We start from the raw sequence: 18,980 nt of genomic DNA on the forward strand, positions 1-18,980 counted from the left end.
CAGTTTCTGTGCCCATGGTAGTTTCCAAGGGAGAACGTTGCAAGCGCTGAGTTTTTCCATTTCTGTTTTACTTTCACAAGTTGCCCATAAAAACCCGCAGCACCCCCGCATTGTCCTCGCTCGGGTCTGATACAACGCAACCCTACAGACACAAGGACAAACGCGCGGTGCGGGCGGGCGGCGCTGGGGCCGGGCCAGCCCTGCTGAGGCGGTGGCCGGGACCCGCTGAGCGCTGCCCGGCGCCCGCTGCGCGCGCCCACAGCTCCCCCTGCTGCCAAGCGGGGGCAGCGAGCGGCCGCGGGGGCAGCGGGGACGCCGCGGGGAGCGGCCGGGCCGAGCCGGGCTGCGCCGCCTCCCCTGCGGCCCCTCACAGCTCCTCACCGCCCCCCCCGGCCCTAACGGCCACTAACGGCCACTAACGGCCGCCCCCGGCCGGCCCCGCCCCCCCCTCCCGGGGCTGACGTGGCGCTGCCCGGCGGCGGGGCGGGGGCGGAGCCTCGAGGCGCCGCGCGTGCGCAGGGGCCGGGCGTGCGTGCTGTGCGTGCTGTGCGTGCGTGCGTGCGCGCGGCGTTTCCGGGCCGGCGGCGGAGCGCGGAGCTGGTGGGCGCGATGGTGCTGCTGGAGAGCGAGCAGGTGCCGGGGGGGGGGGAGAGGGGGCCGCGTCGGGGCGCTGGGGGGGGGCCGGGCCCGGGCCGGGGGCCGTTATCGCGGTGTGGGCCCCCAGGCGAGGCCCCGCTGTGCCGCCTTCTCTTGCAGTTCCTGACCGAGCTGACCCGGCTGTTCCAGAAGTGCCGCACGTCCGGGAGCGTCTTCATCACGCTGAAGAAGTGTGAGTGGGGGGGGGGGCAGAGACGGGCGCCAAGGGCTCAATGCGGGGGGGGGACACGACACGGCCCCTCTGCTGCGGGGCTGGGAGCCGTAAAGGCAGGCGCTGCTCTGCACCACGCAGAGCAGGGAGGCGTTCTGGTTACTAAGAGGTAACTGAAAATCCACGGGCTGCTGCAGTGGGGAGCTGTGGTGGTGCTGCCGTGTCCCAGGGATGTGGTGGATCCCCCCAGCATTTTGAGGCTTACAGGGTTCAGCCACACGGGGTGCTAAGGGAATCCTGCCTAGGCCCCGCTTCTCCCATGATGAGCTGAACCAGGCGGTCTCTGAGGTTCCTCACGGCCTGGGCTTTTCTATGGCTCTGTGCTGAGTGCTGTAGGTTGAAGTGCATTTGAAACATGCGGTTCACGCAGCGTGTCTGCGTACAGGTTTGTGTGTTTGTGCTGGGTTAGTCAGGTAGCCCAGGCAGCCCTAGTTTATGGGATTACAGATGAAGGGATCTGTGAACAGTTTCACAGTAATTCAGTTCAGATGGCCATAAATTTTCAGATATTTTTACAGATTTCCTCGTGAGCAATTTTTAATGTCTCAAGTCAGGAGGCATCCCACAATTTCTAGCCAAATACAAATAAACATTCTCTGTATTTCAATGCAGATGATGGTCGAACAAAACCAGTCCCGCGCAAAGGCCACGTAGAAAGCTTTGAACCCGCAGACAATAAGTGTCTTCTCAGAGCAACGGATGGAAAGAAGAAAATCAGCACAGTGGTAAGTGACAACTTGGGGCTAGAATGATGAGCAGCCCTACCTGGCTTTCATGTAATACCTCGTGTTTTAAGTGAAGCTTGTCGTTGCATCGATTTCATGAGAATTGCCCCCTTAGTTCTACAGAGAAACCGTATGGTAGCTAAAAGCACAACTGAAATCGGGATGCCAAAGTGTTGCAGTTGCAGTTCGTGTTGCAGATGGGACAGTTGTTTGGTTTTGTTTTTGTACACAGCATTTGGCTTCAAAATGGTGTTGCCAGACAAGCAGGAAGGTTCCCTGCCTGTTTTCAGAAACCGTGGCTGTTGTGTTCTCAGTCAGGTGGAACTGGAGGGAGGGAAGGGGGAAGCTCCTTTTGGAGACAAGGGTAATGTGGGCAGAAGGAAAGAGGACAGTGACAGAACCTGCAGTGTGAGGACAAATGGTGTGTCTCTAAGGAGAAGAAAGGTCCCACAGTCAACTTTGGCTGACAGAGGCGGCTTTTGGAATTACTGAAGTGGAATTACTGAAGGTTATTGCACCCCGTCAAACAACAGAATGTTCCCTGACTTTGAAGCAATAGGAAAGGGATTTGTGTTTCTTGCCAGTAATAGACAGGCATGGGGTAGACTCACTTAGCACACCCAGTTTTCTTTCTTATTTACAGAGCTGTTTATATTTCAGGAGGTGTTAACCTTAAAAGTTGAGAGCCTGATGGGTTTCCTTTGAATGTGAGATTGAGAGAGGCTTTAGCTGACTTCAGATCTTCTTAGTGAAGTAATCCAAGGAAAAATGTTGCTTTGAGAAATAGTGGGGAGGATCGGGGCTGTAGTGTTTCATACCAGGATTTGCATTCTGACGTCAATTAAGTTCTGGCCCTACAGTGAAATAAAACCTTCCATAGAATGTTTCTTCACCTCCTTCCCATTTGAAAACACAGATTTGGGGAGAACAGCTTTCAGATTTGCTTAATCTAATGTGGAGTCTTCTCACTTTTCTGAGTCAGTGAGGTGTTATGCCGTGTCAGTACAGCCTGGGTACTGCTGACTGTCATGGGCTGATCCAGCTGCTACTAAAGACATTAGATAGTCCCTGGTGGGAAAACAAGTACTAATGTTTTAGTTTGTAATTTTGAAGCTGTTGTGTTTGTGGTTAACATCTCGTATTACTTTTGTAGGTGAGCTCAAAGGAAGTAAATAAATTCCAGATGGTAAGTTTTGTGTGCCTTATCTTCCTTTTCTGTACCTATTGGGGAGTAGTCAGTAGGACGCAGGGGATTGGTGTGACTGAGCTGAATCAGTGCTGAACTGACACGGATTAACTTTAGAACTGGATTTTGTTTTCCACAAATGTGTGCACTCTATCATACCTAACTTTCTGCATTGACTTAGAAACAATAGTTTCCCAGTGCAGTAGCGTGAAGGCATGTGGAGAATGGCTCGGGTTGGAAGGGACTTTAAAGATCATCCAGTTCCAACCCCCTGCCGTGGGCAGGTATGCCACCCACGAGATCAGGCTGCTCAGGGCCAGTAACTGAGAGCCAAAAAAATGAAGATAGATATCCACAAACAATGGGTGAAGTGTTGCCTCTACATTGGTACTTAAGTGTTTGCTCTGTTAACAGTTCTAATTTTTGTTTCAGGCATATTCTAATTTGCTGAGAGCTAACATGGATGGCTTGAAGAAAAAGGACAAGAAAAGCAAAAACAAGAAGAGTAAAGCAACACAGTGATAGAAGTGTCCGACCATCACTGCAACAGACTTGACCCTTGCTCAAAGCAAAGTCCATTTCTTTTTGAGTTACCACTTGTCTTTGGTTTTCCTTCCAGCAGGATACTGGGATGTGATCAGTACTTTTGTTTAAACTGAAAGCAGGAGATGCTTTCTGTGGATTGTTGTATGGCAGGAGTATTTACAGGGTTATACCAAAATAGCTTTACACTCGTCTGCCAACTAGTTTTGTACTTATACTGCTGTTTGTTTTGTATTATGCAAGTGGGTGGTGTAAAACCCATCTGGGGGATAACAGAGGGTAAAGAGAAGTGCACAGCACCATGAGCAAAGTGAGATTGGAACAGGAGTCTCTGTGACAGATGCCCAGTTTCAAAGATAAGTCTTGGTAGTACTAGGGAAAGTGGGTGCCAACCTATTATCCAGGAACAGCAGCTTTCCTGTTTCTGTCTTATTTTGAGGGCCATGTTTATCCGATGCAGTGCAGATGCCTTGAAGGCAGCCAGTCCCATGCTTGAGCTCTCAGCTCATCAGCTCTGCCTTATCCTGTGCCCATCCAGCTGTGCTGATCCTGGCTCAGGGTGGGGCAGTGCAGGACTCTGCATCACGGTCCCTTCAGGCATAGCTTAAGAATGCTCATGTCACCTGAATGTTTGTTTTTTAAAACTTCATCCTTCAACGTATTCAGGGATCTGGATTTCCCCATCCTCGCATCTTAAAGTAGCTCCTTCATATGAGCAGATGTAAAAGGTGAATACTTACTTGTTCCTATTAAACACAATGAGAAATGGATTTGGTTGTAATGACTGCTGTGATGTGTCTTGGTCATGATAGTTGTCTGTGCTGTTAGGACTGACCCTCCCCCAGCGTTACTTCTATGCATTGCTATGGCAGTGTTGGCAGTTCTCAGATGTTTGGGGTTGTTTTCAAAGTTAACTCTTTGCATATTTTACCTTTGCCTTCCTTTTCACTAAAAGGAAAAGGCTGCAGAAGAAGTAGGTCTTTCTTAATGCAGTGAGCCTGCAGTACTGAAGACAACCTTTTGTGATAAGAAAAAGAAGCGTGAACAAGGTACTGGTTGGGGAGAAAGGGTGAAGACCAGTCTATGTGCAGAAATACACAATTTTTTTCATATTTGTTAATTTGGTATGAAATATAATTATTTACAGCAACAAAGGCTGCTGTAATTGATATTTACATTTGTTTAGCTTTTTTCCTAATGTGTTACAACTTAATTTTAAATACAGTGGTAATTCTAAAAAGCATTGACTGGGAAGCTGTAGCTTCAAGAACGTAATTTTTACCTTCCTTTCATTACTTACGTGTCTTCAAATGCAAACTTAATCTGACAATCCATGTGAAGAAAGCTAGATCAAAACTTCAGTTATACCTCTAAGCACATGCAGGTTACTCTTTCTCAAGTCTTACCTTGAGGGCCTTTTGGTCTGAAACAAGTTTGTGTCCTGCATCAGGTTTTATTTTTGTCTCTCAGGAAGCAGCTGTTTGATTTGAATGCAGGAGTGAGGGGATGGGACAAACACAGGCAACCAGGTTTGCACAACTCTCAGCTTGATGTCTTTTACTACCTTTTATATTGAGATTTAAGATTAAGGCAGAATTTTCTTCAAAAAAGAAAAATCACAAAACCTTGTAATATGTACTTCAAAAGGCTTAGTAGCCAAATCTTTTATTACACAAAGCCCTTCCTCAAAAAAGTTTAAAAGTGTTTCAGAGGTGAAGATAATACATCTCTAATCCTTGAACTGAGATGCTTATTTCAGCACTATTGCATATGGACATACAAGGCATTCTTAAAAAAAAAAAGTCAATTATACCTGGCACAGCTAATAATCTCTCTCGCAACATAATGGTGCAAGAATTTACACAGTAACACATCTCTAGCTGTAGTCAGACTGTTCCTTAATTACCTATAAAATATTTCACTTTTTGGAATAAATTTACAGTTTTATATTACACATGAAATTCAATCTGGACACTTAAAAAGGCTGCCTGTCTTGCTTTAAGACAACATTATGAAATTCCTTTGTGCGAAACACTATTGTCTATTAGTAAAAGCATCCCAGAAAAGATGCTTAAATGCTTAAAGCACTAAAACAAAACCTTATATTCATCTCGGTAACTGTACAGGATGAGAGCAGGAACCCTGCAAAGGGAAAAAAAATTAGTTTTTAAAACTTTGAAGCTACGGATTAAAAATCTATAAATCATATGAGAAATCATGACACTCAGCTAACAGCAAAGGTTCAGTAGAAAAGCAGTAGCTTTAATTCATTTGCGCTGTCACTACAGTTTTCCCCTTAGTTCCCTTTCTCTTTAGCTAGTAATTTAATTTTTTGAAGGCTTATGCCTGCACACAAAACATTGCTTAGCCATAAAATGGGAAAGAAAGACAGACACCCAACACTGTATGAAGTAATATAGTAATTGTAGTAATTGTAATAATTGTAGTAATTGGGTTCTGTTGCTCACAGGTTTGGAAGTCATAGGAAAGAAAGTGCTGTGTTTAGTATTTAGTTGCCTTAGTAAACATTGGCAGATAAAGCAATTTTGGTGCATCTCTAAGAAAAAGGAATTAAAGCCCATTTTTAGTCTTACTTATATGTTACGTAATATGTTCAAATTGAACATTTAAGAAAATGTATTATAAATGAAACGCTCATTGGGGAATGAATATCCAAATCCTACTTAACTGTGTCAGTACGTGCAAAAATTGAAAGTTTAGGGCTTAAAACAACATGCCTGGAATACACTGTTTCAGCCTTGCCAGATCCAACAAGGAGACTGAGTTGAACATAAATTTTTTTACGCTTAGAAAACAGAAGTGGGCTTTACTGTAAATGTGAGAGAACATGCACTGTGTTTGCTTGAAGCTGGGCAGTCTCTCAGGTTTGCTGGATGGCCATCACATTCCTTCAGAACAGGAGGAACTAAAAAGCACTCAATTTTAAGAGTCCCTCCCATGAGAAAAGAGGGTTATATAATAGTAGCGTATTTGGATGTATAATTATTTACTATTTAGTTGTTTGAACAAAGCAGTAAATGAAAACAGTGGGAGTATATTTTAGAATTTCTTGAAAAGGTTTACAAAATGCAGAGTTCAGATTATCACAAGTGAGGATTAGATAATGTTAACTTTCCATTTTGTTTCATGTTTGCAGAAATAGTACTCAAAGAAATATATATGTACTTCCCAAATACTTTTTTTTTTTTTTCCTTCAGGGAGAAGGGAGGACAAATTAAGAGCTGTTGGTTAAATGAATTTCAGTTTCAGGAAACAATGAGATGTGTTATGTACCTATAAGAACTTTACCTCTTTTCCATTTTGATGCTGTAAATTTCATCACAAATTGCTTGCAAATATGAACATCTTTGTTTTGGCCATCGTGACATCAGTTGTCTCACAGTAGCATCAAAGGCTTGCCTGTCTCCATCAAACTGGAAAAAAAAATGGACAAGGAACTGTAAAACAGCACTACATTCTTTAGTGAAGGAAATATTCTACTGGTAGGATTCAGTCTTCTGAACACTGCCTAACATCAACATCCCTTAATTAAACAGGGTATTAAAAGGTTTTAAATGTAATTCATGTTAATAAGTGCAACTTGACTTATGAAAAGGTATTAAGAATGAGACTTGTTAGTGATCAGTTTCTTAAGACAGTTTAGTGATGCTGGGTGAAAGATGAGAACTTTACCATAAGGGCAGTGAAAAGTAAATGATGGAAGCTGATTGTATGCCTGCTCCCTTTTCTGAACTAAGAGGTGATGAATGCTCTCTGAGGTTTGGGTAGACTAGACTAAGTATTTTGAAAATTTTTGATGTTTCACTGAGGTTTAGACAAATACTGCTTCAGAACAACAAATATAGGGCATGAAAGTAAGTATTAAATCTAAATCCATTTCCAGGCAGGATGAAAATTGTATTTTTTTTTTTTGGGGGGGGGGGGGGGAAGGGGGGTGGGCAGTGAGAGATTTCCACCTCTGATAGGAATTTCTGACTTCAAAACAACTGCTCTCTTTGGGGGAGGTAAAGAGCTTTGTCTTCAGGAAAAAACAAACAAACAAACAAAAAAAACAACAATCATGTAGCTTCTGAATTTTTAAAGGGGTCAATATAATACTCATGTGTCCTCCATTTATTTAATCTTCACTAGGAACAGATTCTTCATCTACTGTACTCAAACCAATTGCCTCTACTTTGGGGGACTCCTTCATTAACAGCTTCAGGAAATACTTCCTGAAACCACCCATTAACGCTTACTGGTTTTGAAAAATGCACAGTGAGACTTAATTTCAGGTAACTTCTGGGAAAAATCCAGTTTTGGATTAGGACCTCCTATTGGTGTCTTCTGTAACTAGGGAATTTGACAAGAAGATTTTTCTAGCTTCATTCAAGCAATTTGAGTAAAAAGTCCTTTCAAGTTTGAACACCTCAATGGGTAAATTGTACATTCATTTTCATTAGGAACAAAACTTATTATCTATTGTTCAATTACACTATAATACTTAATTGCTTACCTCTAATAATAAAAAGTGTATCACAGTTTCTTTCGGCAGATCTACCTGCAAAAACATTAAGAAATCAAATATTTAACAGTTCTATCACGGGTTTGCTAACTGTAGATTAGTTATACTAAAGGGAATCACTTTTTGAATTCCAAGGAAGCATTCATGCTGACAGCACTGGGAATATGCTAAGGTTTTAAGCATTTTAAACAAACTGTTCATGACAGATTGCATTATGGAAAGTTCAAAATAGGCACAGGCAAATAGGAAATATTTCTTGAAAAGGGTATGCTATTTAGAGTCCTCTGTGACGTGGTCAGCAGTCTAAAAGCCACGTGCAAATGCTGTGTTGGTTTAAATGTAAGAGCAAATCTAGCAGGAAAGTGAGGCTATTGGTAGTAACGTGTTACAGGTAACAACTGCATCATCCAATTCAATTACAAATCTGAGATGAAAGCTTTTGCCAAAATACTTACTGCTAAAATCTCAATCTCACTTGTTTTCTGTTGCAGGCTAGAAATGAATGTCTGAAGCCTTGTTTGTACCTGCCAACAAAAGATGGGCAAAAATAAAATACACCACTTCTGTGACCCAGGCTGGGAACACTTGTTTTCTGTTTCATAGATAGGAGAGCAGAAAAGGCTGATGCTAGCACAAGTTGTACATCACATTTAAACTAAACTTCATGTTCAATATAATTTTCAGTAACAAATCCACGACAGACCTGGATGAGTAGACAGGAAGGAGATGGGCTGCGCCACTCTTGCAGCAGTAATAAAGATTTGGTAATACCGGTATTGTGCTAAAGCAGACTGAACTGCATGTTACGTTGTGAAGTCTCAGGTATGTACTTAAAGAAGCTGCCTTTGTGGGCCTTACACAACTTTGCAGAAGCAGGAAGAACCTGCAAGTGGATACATTGAATCACCTATAGCTGAAGAGAAATGACTGATTGGAAAGCCATAGCAAAGCATGGCTTGTTCCTCTCAACACTTTTTGCAAAGCAAGCTGTAACAGTTCTGCAAATGTAGCATTTGACAGAAATAGTTGTAGCCTTGCATTAAAATTGTATTGTACCCTGGAAAGATGCTTGTTTTAAAAAACTGAAAGCAGCAACCCTGTTTAGCTCGAAGAATAGCATCCATTTATTTCTTTTGGTTCCAAGAAGTATTTATAGCGGTCACTTTTGTTGCACCTATGAATTTGGACTAAAAAGGGGGTAAGATTACAGTTTTGTTTTACTATGTACTCTAAGTATCTCGAAGCCATTAACCCTAAATAAGTAAACTGGCATTTGCTTTTACAGTATCATTTCATCTTTCTACATTACTATAACTACTGTAGTTTAGCATGTAAGTATTTATAAAACATAGCACCTTTAGCATGTAAGTATTTATAAAAAATAGCAAATTGCAGAACCATTTTTCCTACTAGAGTGGGATTTCTAATATATGATAATGGCTGAGCCACAATAATGTCACAGGTAACCCCCAAGATCCTAAATAATTTTTTTTCAAAAAATTATTCTTTGACTTCAACTGTTTGAGTTGTTTATAGTCTATTTTATGAATACGAACAATCAGAATACATTTGTCTAAGGTGATAATGAAAATATAAATTCTGACATTCCTTATGATTACTTCTTAATACTTGTTGGATGTGTGTACCTGAACTTCTTGACGACGCCTGGCACTGGCAGATAATTTTTCAGGAGCTATAACACTAACTTTAGGCACTGCAAGAGTTCCATGCGATTCAAACACACCTAAAATACAAATACACAGTTTTAGATTATATTTTTTCTTTTTACAAAAAGTAGCAAGAAACAGAAAAATTCACAAATATTGATATGTTTAAGATTTACTGTATTATTCAAAAAGATGCTAAAAATACAGTCAAGTGGAGAGGATTGTGAAACGTGCATGTAAATTCTCAAAATGCATACTTATGACTAAGAGACTTTCTAGGTATAAAAAAAATGGTATTTTAAATCAGCGTTCTCTGAAACTAATAAAAAGTTTCATATGACTTACAGAATTTATAAAAGAATGTAGTAGACATAATATCAAAAAAGAAAAGCTATTACAGGATTGAGGCGACTACTTAATGCTCTGTCCCATAGAAAAGTCAATGACAAAACAAATAGCATACCTACAAGCTTCCCCAAACAATAGCAATTAAAATTTGAAATGGTTTCTTTTGAAATTCAAATCAACATTTCAGGTAATCACAAAAAAAAACAAAACACCAAACCCACAAAGTTAAGCATGGCAGTGTTCCTGACTTTCAGGCAAGAGAAAAAAAAGCATTTGTTTAAAAACAAAGTCAGATACTAAACAAGTACTTACTGAAGTAATTATCAAAATGACAAACTATAAGAAGTACTTAATATTACTTGCTTCTATTTTCAGGCTAAGCAGTGCAAATAAGTATCTATAAATTCACAGGAATTTTCATGTGAAGATGAAAAACCTTAACATGGTAATCATTCATTTTTCATCAAGATAACGTTTAATTTCTTAGGTTAAAAAGTTTTTGTCTTTTTCCCCTTTCTCACTCGCTGTATCAATGACTGCTTATATCAGGCATGTTCTGTATGTTGGTCTGAGCAGTTATTACTTTGGAGAAGATTTCAGTTTTAGATCGCTTGGAACAAAACTTGAGAATGGGGAAGATGTCTCTAACCAGATGTGCTGCTAGAACACATTTTCCTACACAGACCTTGGTAATACTTTTAAAAATTATGTTCCAACCAGATTTTCTTGCAAAACTTGTTTTAAGCAGAAAGAGAAGTCATTTTGTATGTTCAGTAACTAAATACCTGAAATATTAGCAAATGATCCCTTTTGATTTGGTACGGAGAGATTATCTGACGTTTCTCTAAAAATAAAGACAGTTAGGGAAGCAAGTTAACAATAACAAAGGCATGCTGTAATACACTTGGTTCTAGACTATCATACAAATATACTTATTTCAATTCAACAGATAAATCTGTGTTCTATTCTGGAATGGACAGGATATCCTACAACTTACATTACTGAGGTACTAGGCCCAGCGAACTACACGAACAATTGTATTGCTATTGTATTGGACTACTGCTGTAGTCCAGCAATCTTTGGGTTTCCTATGGATACAAAAAAACGTGCTCCCCTTCATTCAAAAGTGATTTAGATCCTAATACCAGAATATATTATGAGAATACTGTCTTTATATTACTATTTTAATCTACAATGTATAGATTTGAGAGATGATACTATAATATCAAAGTAATATTGATCACGAATTAAAAGATGCTTTTGATTATTTGGATCCATTTACTTTCCCCATTCAGGATTCATTAGGAGAAAAATTTTTCATTGTTATTATGATCATAATTACTTCATTTCTCTGTTTAGAATTACCAATTTTTTTCCTTTCTATGTTCTGTTCTCAGGATTTAGATATAAGACAACTTTTAGAAAGTATGCCTTTCTTTCACAACTTCTAATGGATCCTTGTAGATCTGTCACAAAACACATAAGGATAAGGTTAGTTGCAAAGTTAAATGCTAAGACTGGCAGAGGCCAGATAAAGGAAAATTCAGAGGTGGGTATCAAGAGGTATCACCCACTTGTACACACTACATTTGAGTTAAGCCTTTCCCAGCTTAAATATTTCCTTTACTGTTAAGTCTACTCAGAAATACGGGTATCAAATCCGTTGGTTTATTCATACAGCCTAGAATTCAGAAACCGTTCCTTCTGCCACTACATACATATATATGTACACACACATAATGCAGATACATAAACACGTATAGATCTGTGTGTAGTTATATATTTTATAGGATATATATGTATGAGTAACAGCTCTACTGTTTAAGCATATCACTGTGGCTGTAGCAACCATTCCTGTGATTTCTGTGCTAAGTTCTATTTGTCACAGTAAACAATAATTTTAACAGACGTAGAGTACTGCTCTATACCCCAAGTCTTTGGCTAGGTGTTACTGTCACTTGGGCCAGCCAAGGCGTGCCGGAGTCACACCTTCGTTTTTACCATATGAGCACTGCCTCAGAATGAAAGGGACTTGCTGCTTTCATCCTTCAGTTACACAGTGCTTGAATGGAAATGACTTCTGTTCAGTAACTGGGACTTGCAGGCAGTCCTGCCGTACAAACAGTACTGCTGTTGTAGTAGCATTCCAGCTGGACGACCACATGGTCTTCTAATTTTTGAAGCTCTAAGGATGTTTGAATATAACAGCTGCTAGGAAAGTCAATCTCTTAATGAAATTCTATAACCAAGCTTTTTGCTTTCTTTTCCCCTCAAAAGGAACTCAAAGTTCTTGTTCCTTATTGAATAAAATCAAGGTTTAACTAGGCATATCTTAAAAATTATTTCATTTAAAAAACAAGCATTTGTCTAATTTTGACTATTCGTGTACACATTTTGCTACTTACCTACTACATCTTTCATCACAGATTTTAGTTTTCATTTTCTGGATCAGGTGATCTAATAAGTCAGATTCAAAAATCCTTTTCTCCGTCTGTCTGTCTTTCTCAAAGGATTTCACCTATGATGTATTTCAGTGATTCTTAGGATTGTTGATTCTTAAAATGGCATATGAATAAACTACTCAAATTTAATCAAAACCAAACTGGATTATTCACCCATTAAAGGTGAAGCAGTCAAGGGAGGAAGTTGTCATCATAACCAATCAATCACTGACTGTTAAATCTTTGATTTTATATAATTTTTTTCCAACCACTTTCCTCCTTATTCCCAAAGCTTGAACTATCTTGTCAGCATGTACCTTATATGTGATAAGTACTATTTAACAAATTGGTTCTGAGGTGCAAATACTGTATTAATAAAAGCATATTTGGTTTGGGGCTTTTTTTTATTTTTAGTTAAGGAATTATGTTAGAATTAGGGTTGCCTTGCAGTTTTCGAAGATTACACTCAAACATTAAAAACTTAAAATATCTGCTCCATCTTTACTGGTAAGAGATTAACCAGTCACAACAGCATTCATCTCATTAGTGTTCTTTGTTGATTTTGCTTCAATGAAGTCATATTTAAAATAACACTCTGTAACAGTCCCATAGAAGACAAACACACATCTCATTCTCATAATCAAAATCTACTTCTTCATAGTTACCACACTTATTTGCTCTCTCTGTTGCAATGAGAAGGCAAGTGATTAACAAGTTAAGTAAAAAATATTTTAGTAACTCACATTAAATAGATGACATGGCCATGCCATCTCCTGTCAAATGATTACGTTTTTCCTCCAAAGAATGAATTTCAATTAAAGAAAAAATCTTTTTTTTTTTTTTTCCCAAATGATCCAGAATCAAAGATACTGTAAAACTTTTGACTTCTAAGAAGGTACCAAACTAGAGGCTGCAGAGCAGATAGAGTACAGAAGGTGATACGTAATTCAGGCTTTAACACAGTCATATCTTTGTGTCTTAGCCTTATCTTACAGAGAAGAACAGCGTGGTTCAGACTCTTTGCATGTTTGAACAACAATGTAGTGAGGGATAATAAGCTGGCTTTTTCAGAAGAGCTTTCTGATACTTAACAACCAAACCCACGTTTACCTGAATTCCATCTACTTAAAGTTTTACAGAAAATAAAATGTTCCTGATCTTAAAAGAATAAAAAAAATGTAAAACAGACTATCAACCTGAAATAGCACTGAACATCCTTGGCTACCATGCTTACCTTAACGTGACTTCCTTCTTTATCTGACACAAGAGCCACATATGTAATCCCAGAGCATCGACAATATTCCTGCAGTTCCTCCTGGGACTGAAATAGGAAGAGGGGAAGGAGAATGGAATGGAAATTGGACAGATTATAAAATGATCACTTTAAGTAATCAAAGTCTCCTGTCTTCAACTAGAAAAACTCAATATGCAGCTGTTACACTGAATATAAATGCTGCTAAGTGAGGAAAGCTTTATTAACAAATCCAGGAGGTGAAACTTCATTTTGGATTCAGATGTTCACCCAATGTTCCTTAAAAATTGAAATTGAAATCTACACTAGGCAGTCTGAATTCCTAAGCCCTGCAGTCCTAGTTCCCATATGGAAAGACTATCTGGATCCACTTTATGGACAAGACATGCTCAGCAGCACAGCCTCTGTCCTAGCTACAGTAAACTACAACTTCCTCCTTGCCAGCTGTCCTCACAAAAGAAGCACAAGTAATGCAGGACTAGTGAAATGCAGTTGAGCCTCCTTTCAGCATGGATAAAGGTGCAAGAACAGTCTGCACAGCACAGCTGCCCTCAGTGTAGGCTTAGCCTGTCGTGCATTTCAACAGATTCGGAAGATTCTTTGAACCAAGAAGATCTATGAAGAATCTGTGAAGGGTCTGTGAAGGTGTATGGAGATTTGCTCTGCTGGCATCTTCATCTCACCTCCTTTATTACCTTCACTGGTACAAAATATGCTTCTGCCTTGAAGCATCCTCACTTCACTTAAAATGAGGCTGCTTAGCCCTGATTTAACTTAAGTGATTTCCACCTCCTTGATTTCAACAGGTCTTGGATTCTGCACTCAGGATTTATAATGGGGCAGGTCACTTAACTCCTCTGTGCTCTGAGATGCACATAAAGATCCTTCAACAAATTTTTAAAGACTCTGACAGCTAGAGAGGAAGAGCACTGCAAGGCCAGTGAGACCTTCTTAACATTACTGTATCTTAGTAGCACTCTGCATTCTCAGCTTTATGAGTCTGTGATTCAAAAAAAAATAATAAAAAAAAATGGTGTCAGTCTGTGTTAATCTTAGAGTAGAGCAATATGCACACATAGAAAGAAATTCTACCTGGGACCAGTCGTACATTATTTCAGCTGGAATTCCTGCAGTCCAGAGTTTCTGAACAATATTGATAGCTCTACCCATGGACATCTGACCAACACTTACAACCAGCAGGTCACATGAGCTGACAGAAATCTGAAGGAAAAGTGAAAACAAGAGGGACAATAGTAACCGCCAGACCACCTTTTAACCTTCATAAGGCAGTTAAAGTAACAAAGAAGGATATATATACTAACATTTTTCAGAATGCATAAACCTGAAAAGAGGGGTTAGATCACCTCTTTTTAGAGCCACCATACTCCTGAGCATCTTTAAAAGGTGCTGAATTTTAATTTTTGACAAAAGGCAACTGCATGTCCCGCCAAGTATCCTAGCCATTTCCATTCTTTCCTTCTCATTAAACTGAAAAATGTTAATTTATTCTTATAAATAAAAGTTAGTAAAATACACATTCCACAACCAAATGAAACTGCGACATATAGAGTCCATTTCCTTAAGGTTCCTTCTTTGTAGGGGCAAAGTAACAATACCTAAATATCAACAGTTGTAACTTTTCATCTGAAACAATGCTCAGACTGAGAAAAATGTCTCATTTGAATGAAAAATCAAAGGGTATAAACCTGAACATCCGCTGTTCCCCTTACTTTATTAAACAATGCTATGTAGAGAGACACAGAAGAAAACAAGTCATCTTGATGTTTTCTATTTCAGTACAGTATTTTGGAACACATCTGCATCTCTTATTTTTTTGCCTATCTGTAGTTACAATTAGGTTACTGAGCAGTCAGGAGTAAGCAGAAACAACCACACCTCCCCAGAAACAAACTTACAGAATCCTCCATACTGGAAACGGCAGCAGTTATTTTGTCTATAGCTATGCTGACTCCAACAGCTGAAGGAACTGGTCCTACTGTCTGTGGTCCTCTAAATTGTGGAATCTCAAAACAAGACAAAGCAGAAGAACCAAACATTTATCTTTGAAAAATGTCAAAAAGGTTTTTGATCTTTTTCACGTTCTTCTTTTCATCTGAACTCATTAAAAGAGACATGCACATACCAGATGATCATATCTGCCCCCTGCAGCAAGGATTTCAGGCACAGTTCTTTGTCTTCTTTTGATGTATGCTATAAACTGAAAGATAATACCATTGTGTTGCTGTATTTTGTAAACTAGTCCCAGATTTATAGAAACCTGTAAAAATAAAAATGAATAAATGAACAAGTCCTGTACCAATATTACTGGTTAATATAATTCATTTGCTTTTAGCAGCATGTATTGACAACAATGTCCCCACATTAGGAAGACATATGAAAACACTATCTCCAAAAGCTTAAAGTACAGTTAAAAATAAGGAAATAATGCTTTTAGCTTAATGCATCACAACAGACTTGTAACACAAACTCCAAACAGCAAGTCTCAAGGAAGGTGGAAGGGGATGCCTTCAGTAATCAGCTTTCTGTATTTTAAAAATATTTGTAGTTTATTTCAAAATTTAAAATTTCTTTATGCTCTGGGTAATGACTTCAGTCTTTGCTGGGAAGAAAATCTCTGTGCAGTTAAGATAGAAATCGATCCAGAGACTTATTCTTAAAATGAATCTCTCAAAAACAATGCCAGTATTATTACTTGTCATCAAAACAAGTATGAACAACATATATTTTGGTGTGCTTTTTCTACCCTAACATATCATTAGTTTGTTTCATGACAAATTACATGGCCCAGTAGCCTACAAAACAACAAATTTATTAGTAGAGCGTTTTTACAAACCTGAAGCTTTATTCCAAGCTGCTTCAACAGAGCAATTATTTCCTCTAGATCCTTCATGCCATGCTTCAACAGCTGAGTCACACCTGGCTTTTGTTTTATCGTTGTGTTTAAAAAAGGAAATACATTACTTGCTTCTCCCTTCTGCTCAATGAATTTGTAGAGTCGAGAAAGCTAAAAGCAAAAATAAAATAAAAATATAGATAGCATGACTGACAGTGCTCATAACAGGTCACATTAAAAAAAAAAATGCATAATTTTCTGTGTGAGTGAAGTATTGGCCTTTTTTTTCCCCTTGCTCCTCCTAGCAACCTATCAGAGCATCCAGACATCAGCCTCAGCTCTCTTGAGGCAGACTTGCCAACAATTGCAGACAATTCATTATTATTTATTTATTTTTAAGTTTCTTTCATTTTACTAGATATCACTCTGTACAGTGTTCCATCTACCCTTTCACCATTTTCACAATACAAAACACATTTAAGAGAAGACAGATGCATGGAAAGCAGCAATACTGTCTTCAAGAGAGAGCAGAGAACAAAATCAGACCACTTTCAAAGAGACTAATTTATTTTGGACAGTGGATGTAACAGTTGATTCTTCTCACTCTGGTTGAGCAAATTTCAAAGTCAGTGTAATATTCTGGCTTATGTCAAGTTTCAAGTAATTTAACACTGAATTAAAATTACTTACACTATTAGATGACAGAGAGAGATTACAGAATTTGGCTTCTACTTCTCTTTTAGTTAGCTTTTCAGTCTGCAAGAGAAACAGATGTAAACGTATTCAAAACAACTGGGTTACTACAAACATTATTAGTGCTGAGAAGAGTTAAAACATAACTTTCCAATCCTTTTAATTAAAGGTTCTAGTTACAAACTTCAATCATACTTTAGAAGAGTGAAAATGATAAATAACACTTTCTACTTATCTCTTAGCGAGGTCATATCTGGCTTGGTTCAAGAAACATACAGAAGTAAAAACTACCAACTTCTGTTGAAAAGCACTTCTGCATAAACAAATACAAGATTGTTTATGCAAATTAACATAAACCCAAAAAGAATAAATTTGAAAAATTAAAGGATAAAAGTAAAGAGTTAAGAAATACACATTTTTGTTGGGATATAAACACTATCTTAATTATGTGAATGAATTTAAACTATTTTCTCTGCATGGTGGAAAAGATCAAAATGTTACTAATACACATTTTGAAGTTTTTATTGAATTGCCTACCAGTTCTTCACTATACAGGTGAATAATTCTCTCATAAATATAAATTTTAAAATTATCTTAAAACACTCTATTCCAGAAGTAACAGAAAAGTTATTAATCTAATTTTACAGCCCAAAGATAGTGAGCCATTTTAAGCATCAAAAAGATGTTCCTTGTTATGCTGGCAATTCTCTGTTCCTCATTTTTAGAAATTGCTCCACAAAATAAGATAACCTAAGTGATCATTACAAAGATTAGTTTAATATCCAGTATCTTACCACAGCATCATACAGAATGATGTAAACTTGATTGAGTTTATCCTCTGGTATCCCACAATGCAAAAGTATAGCTTTCAATACGGAAGTATGGTTCAAATAAATACTGTAATTTCTTTCCTAACAAAGGGGGGAAAAAAAAAAAGAGAAAAAGAAAGGAAGAAAAAATCAAACAATAAAAATATTTTATTAGCACTCTAATTTGCTTAAAACAAAACAAATCTACCACAAACACCCCTAAATGCATACCAAAAAAGATGTTTCTTAAACATTTAATAACTTCTCCCATTGTTCAAAAGTAACTCCAGACTTCTTCCATCACTTTACCTTCCACTTATAAATAAAGAATGGCAAGGTCTGTCCCATTCTACAGTAATCACTTGCCTGACAGAAGACAGACATTATTTCAATGGCACTGTAAGGGTTCAATTAGTGTTTATGATACATACAAACATTTGCTTCATTTTAAGTTTACCTACAAAACACATTTTTATTTAAATGACAATGCTCTGTACCTGACTATTGACAAAGTTTGTGATCACAAAGTTCTATATTCATTAGAGGACCTACCCTTTTTGAACACAATAGATTGAATATTTACTTAGATTAAAATTTTATATGGAAAAGGAGTAAAAAATATTTTTAAAAAATCAAGAAGCATCATTAGAGAATCTACCTGTAGCACTGGAAACTCTTGAATGATTTCTGAAATGGCATAAATTGTTTCTGCTATAGGCAAAAAACTATTTCCAGTAGATGTAATAATGTCAAATGCACATTCTAGAAGTTCTTTGGGATGACAGCGGTCTAACTTCCGAGGTCTGAAAACTCGCTCTATACAGTATCTAAAGGAAACATTGAAGAATGAATCAGCATCTTCAGTGTTCACTGTCATAAAGCAGTTCATCTGTGCAAAGTGTCTTTAAGTCCCTTACCTTTTCAAGTTTGATATGTTGTTTCTAGCTACAAATCTTGCAAAAGGAATCTGAAAAACAGAATACATAAAAATTGTGGAAACAAAACCTTCAGTCTGGCTCTGCTCTTAAACTGGAAATGAATTACTACCACATAGTCAACACTTCTCATG

The 18,980-nt window shown here is 38.3% G+C and overlaps 2 protein-coding genes across 4 annotated transcripts in view; one reads left to right on the forward strand and one right to left on the reverse strand.

Annotated features, from left to right (window-relative positions):
• Positions 1-475: 475 nt before the first annotated feature.
• SRP14 (signal recognition particle 14) lies at positions 476-4,092 on the forward strand. The gene is made up of 5 exons (XM_038180161.2): positions 476-633; positions 757-829; positions 1,481-1,593; positions 2,747-2,779; positions 3,212-4,092. Exons 1-5 carry the CDS (start codon positions 610-612, stop codon positions 3,299-3,301), a joined length of 333 nt encoding a protein of 110 aa, XP_038036089.1. The 5' UTR covers positions 476-609; the 3' UTR covers positions 3,302-4,092.
• An 864-nt stretch (positions 4,093-4,956) lies between these two features.
• EIF2AK4 (eukaryotic translation initiation factor 2 alpha kinase 4) overlaps positions 4,957-18,980 on the reverse strand; it is a 38,386-nt gene continuing 24,362 nt past the window's right edge. For 2 of the 3 annotated variants that reach the window (XM_027459560.3, XM_038180149.2), the window contains exons 24-39: positions 18,829-18,878; positions 18,570-18,738; positions 17,897-18,013; positions 17,100-17,165; positions 16,410-16,580; positions 15,699-15,833; positions 15,472-15,579; positions 14,648-14,776; positions 13,538-13,624; positions 12,268-12,380; positions 10,648-10,706; positions 9,494-9,591; positions 8,303-8,371; positions 7,839-7,883; positions 6,632-6,756; positions 4,957-5,464 (exon numbers count right to left, since the gene is read on the reverse strand). In XM_027459560.3, the coding sequence (XP_027315361.1) occupies positions 5,410-5,464; positions 6,632-6,756; positions 7,839-7,883; positions 8,303-8,371; positions 9,494-9,591; positions 10,648-10,706; positions 12,268-12,380; positions 13,538-13,624; positions 14,648-14,776; positions 15,472-15,579; positions 15,699-15,833; positions 16,410-16,580; positions 17,100-17,165; positions 17,897-18,013; positions 18,570-18,738; positions 18,829-18,878 (1,596 nt within the window). In that variant the 3' untranslated portion in view covers positions 4,957-5,409. Of the gene's footprint in view, positions 5,465-6,631; positions 6,757-7,838; positions 7,884-8,302; positions 8,372-9,488; positions 9,592-10,647; positions 10,707-12,267; positions 12,381-13,537; positions 13,625-14,647; positions 14,777-15,471; positions 15,580-15,698; positions 15,834-16,409; positions 16,581-17,099; positions 17,166-17,896; positions 18,014-18,569; positions 18,739-18,828; positions 18,879-18,980 lie in introns of those variants that run through there. The other variant, XM_038180152.2, reaches the window with a different exon arrangement.

The sequence above is a fragment of the Anas platyrhynchos genome, chromosome 5, assembly GCF_047663525.1.
Source record: "Anas platyrhynchos isolate ZD024472 breed Pekin duck chromosome 5, IASCAAS_PekinDuck_T2T, whole genome shotgun sequence".
Classification (NCBI taxonomy): domain Eukaryota; kingdom Metazoa; phylum Chordata; class Aves; order Anseriformes; family Anatidae; genus Anas; species Anas platyrhynchos.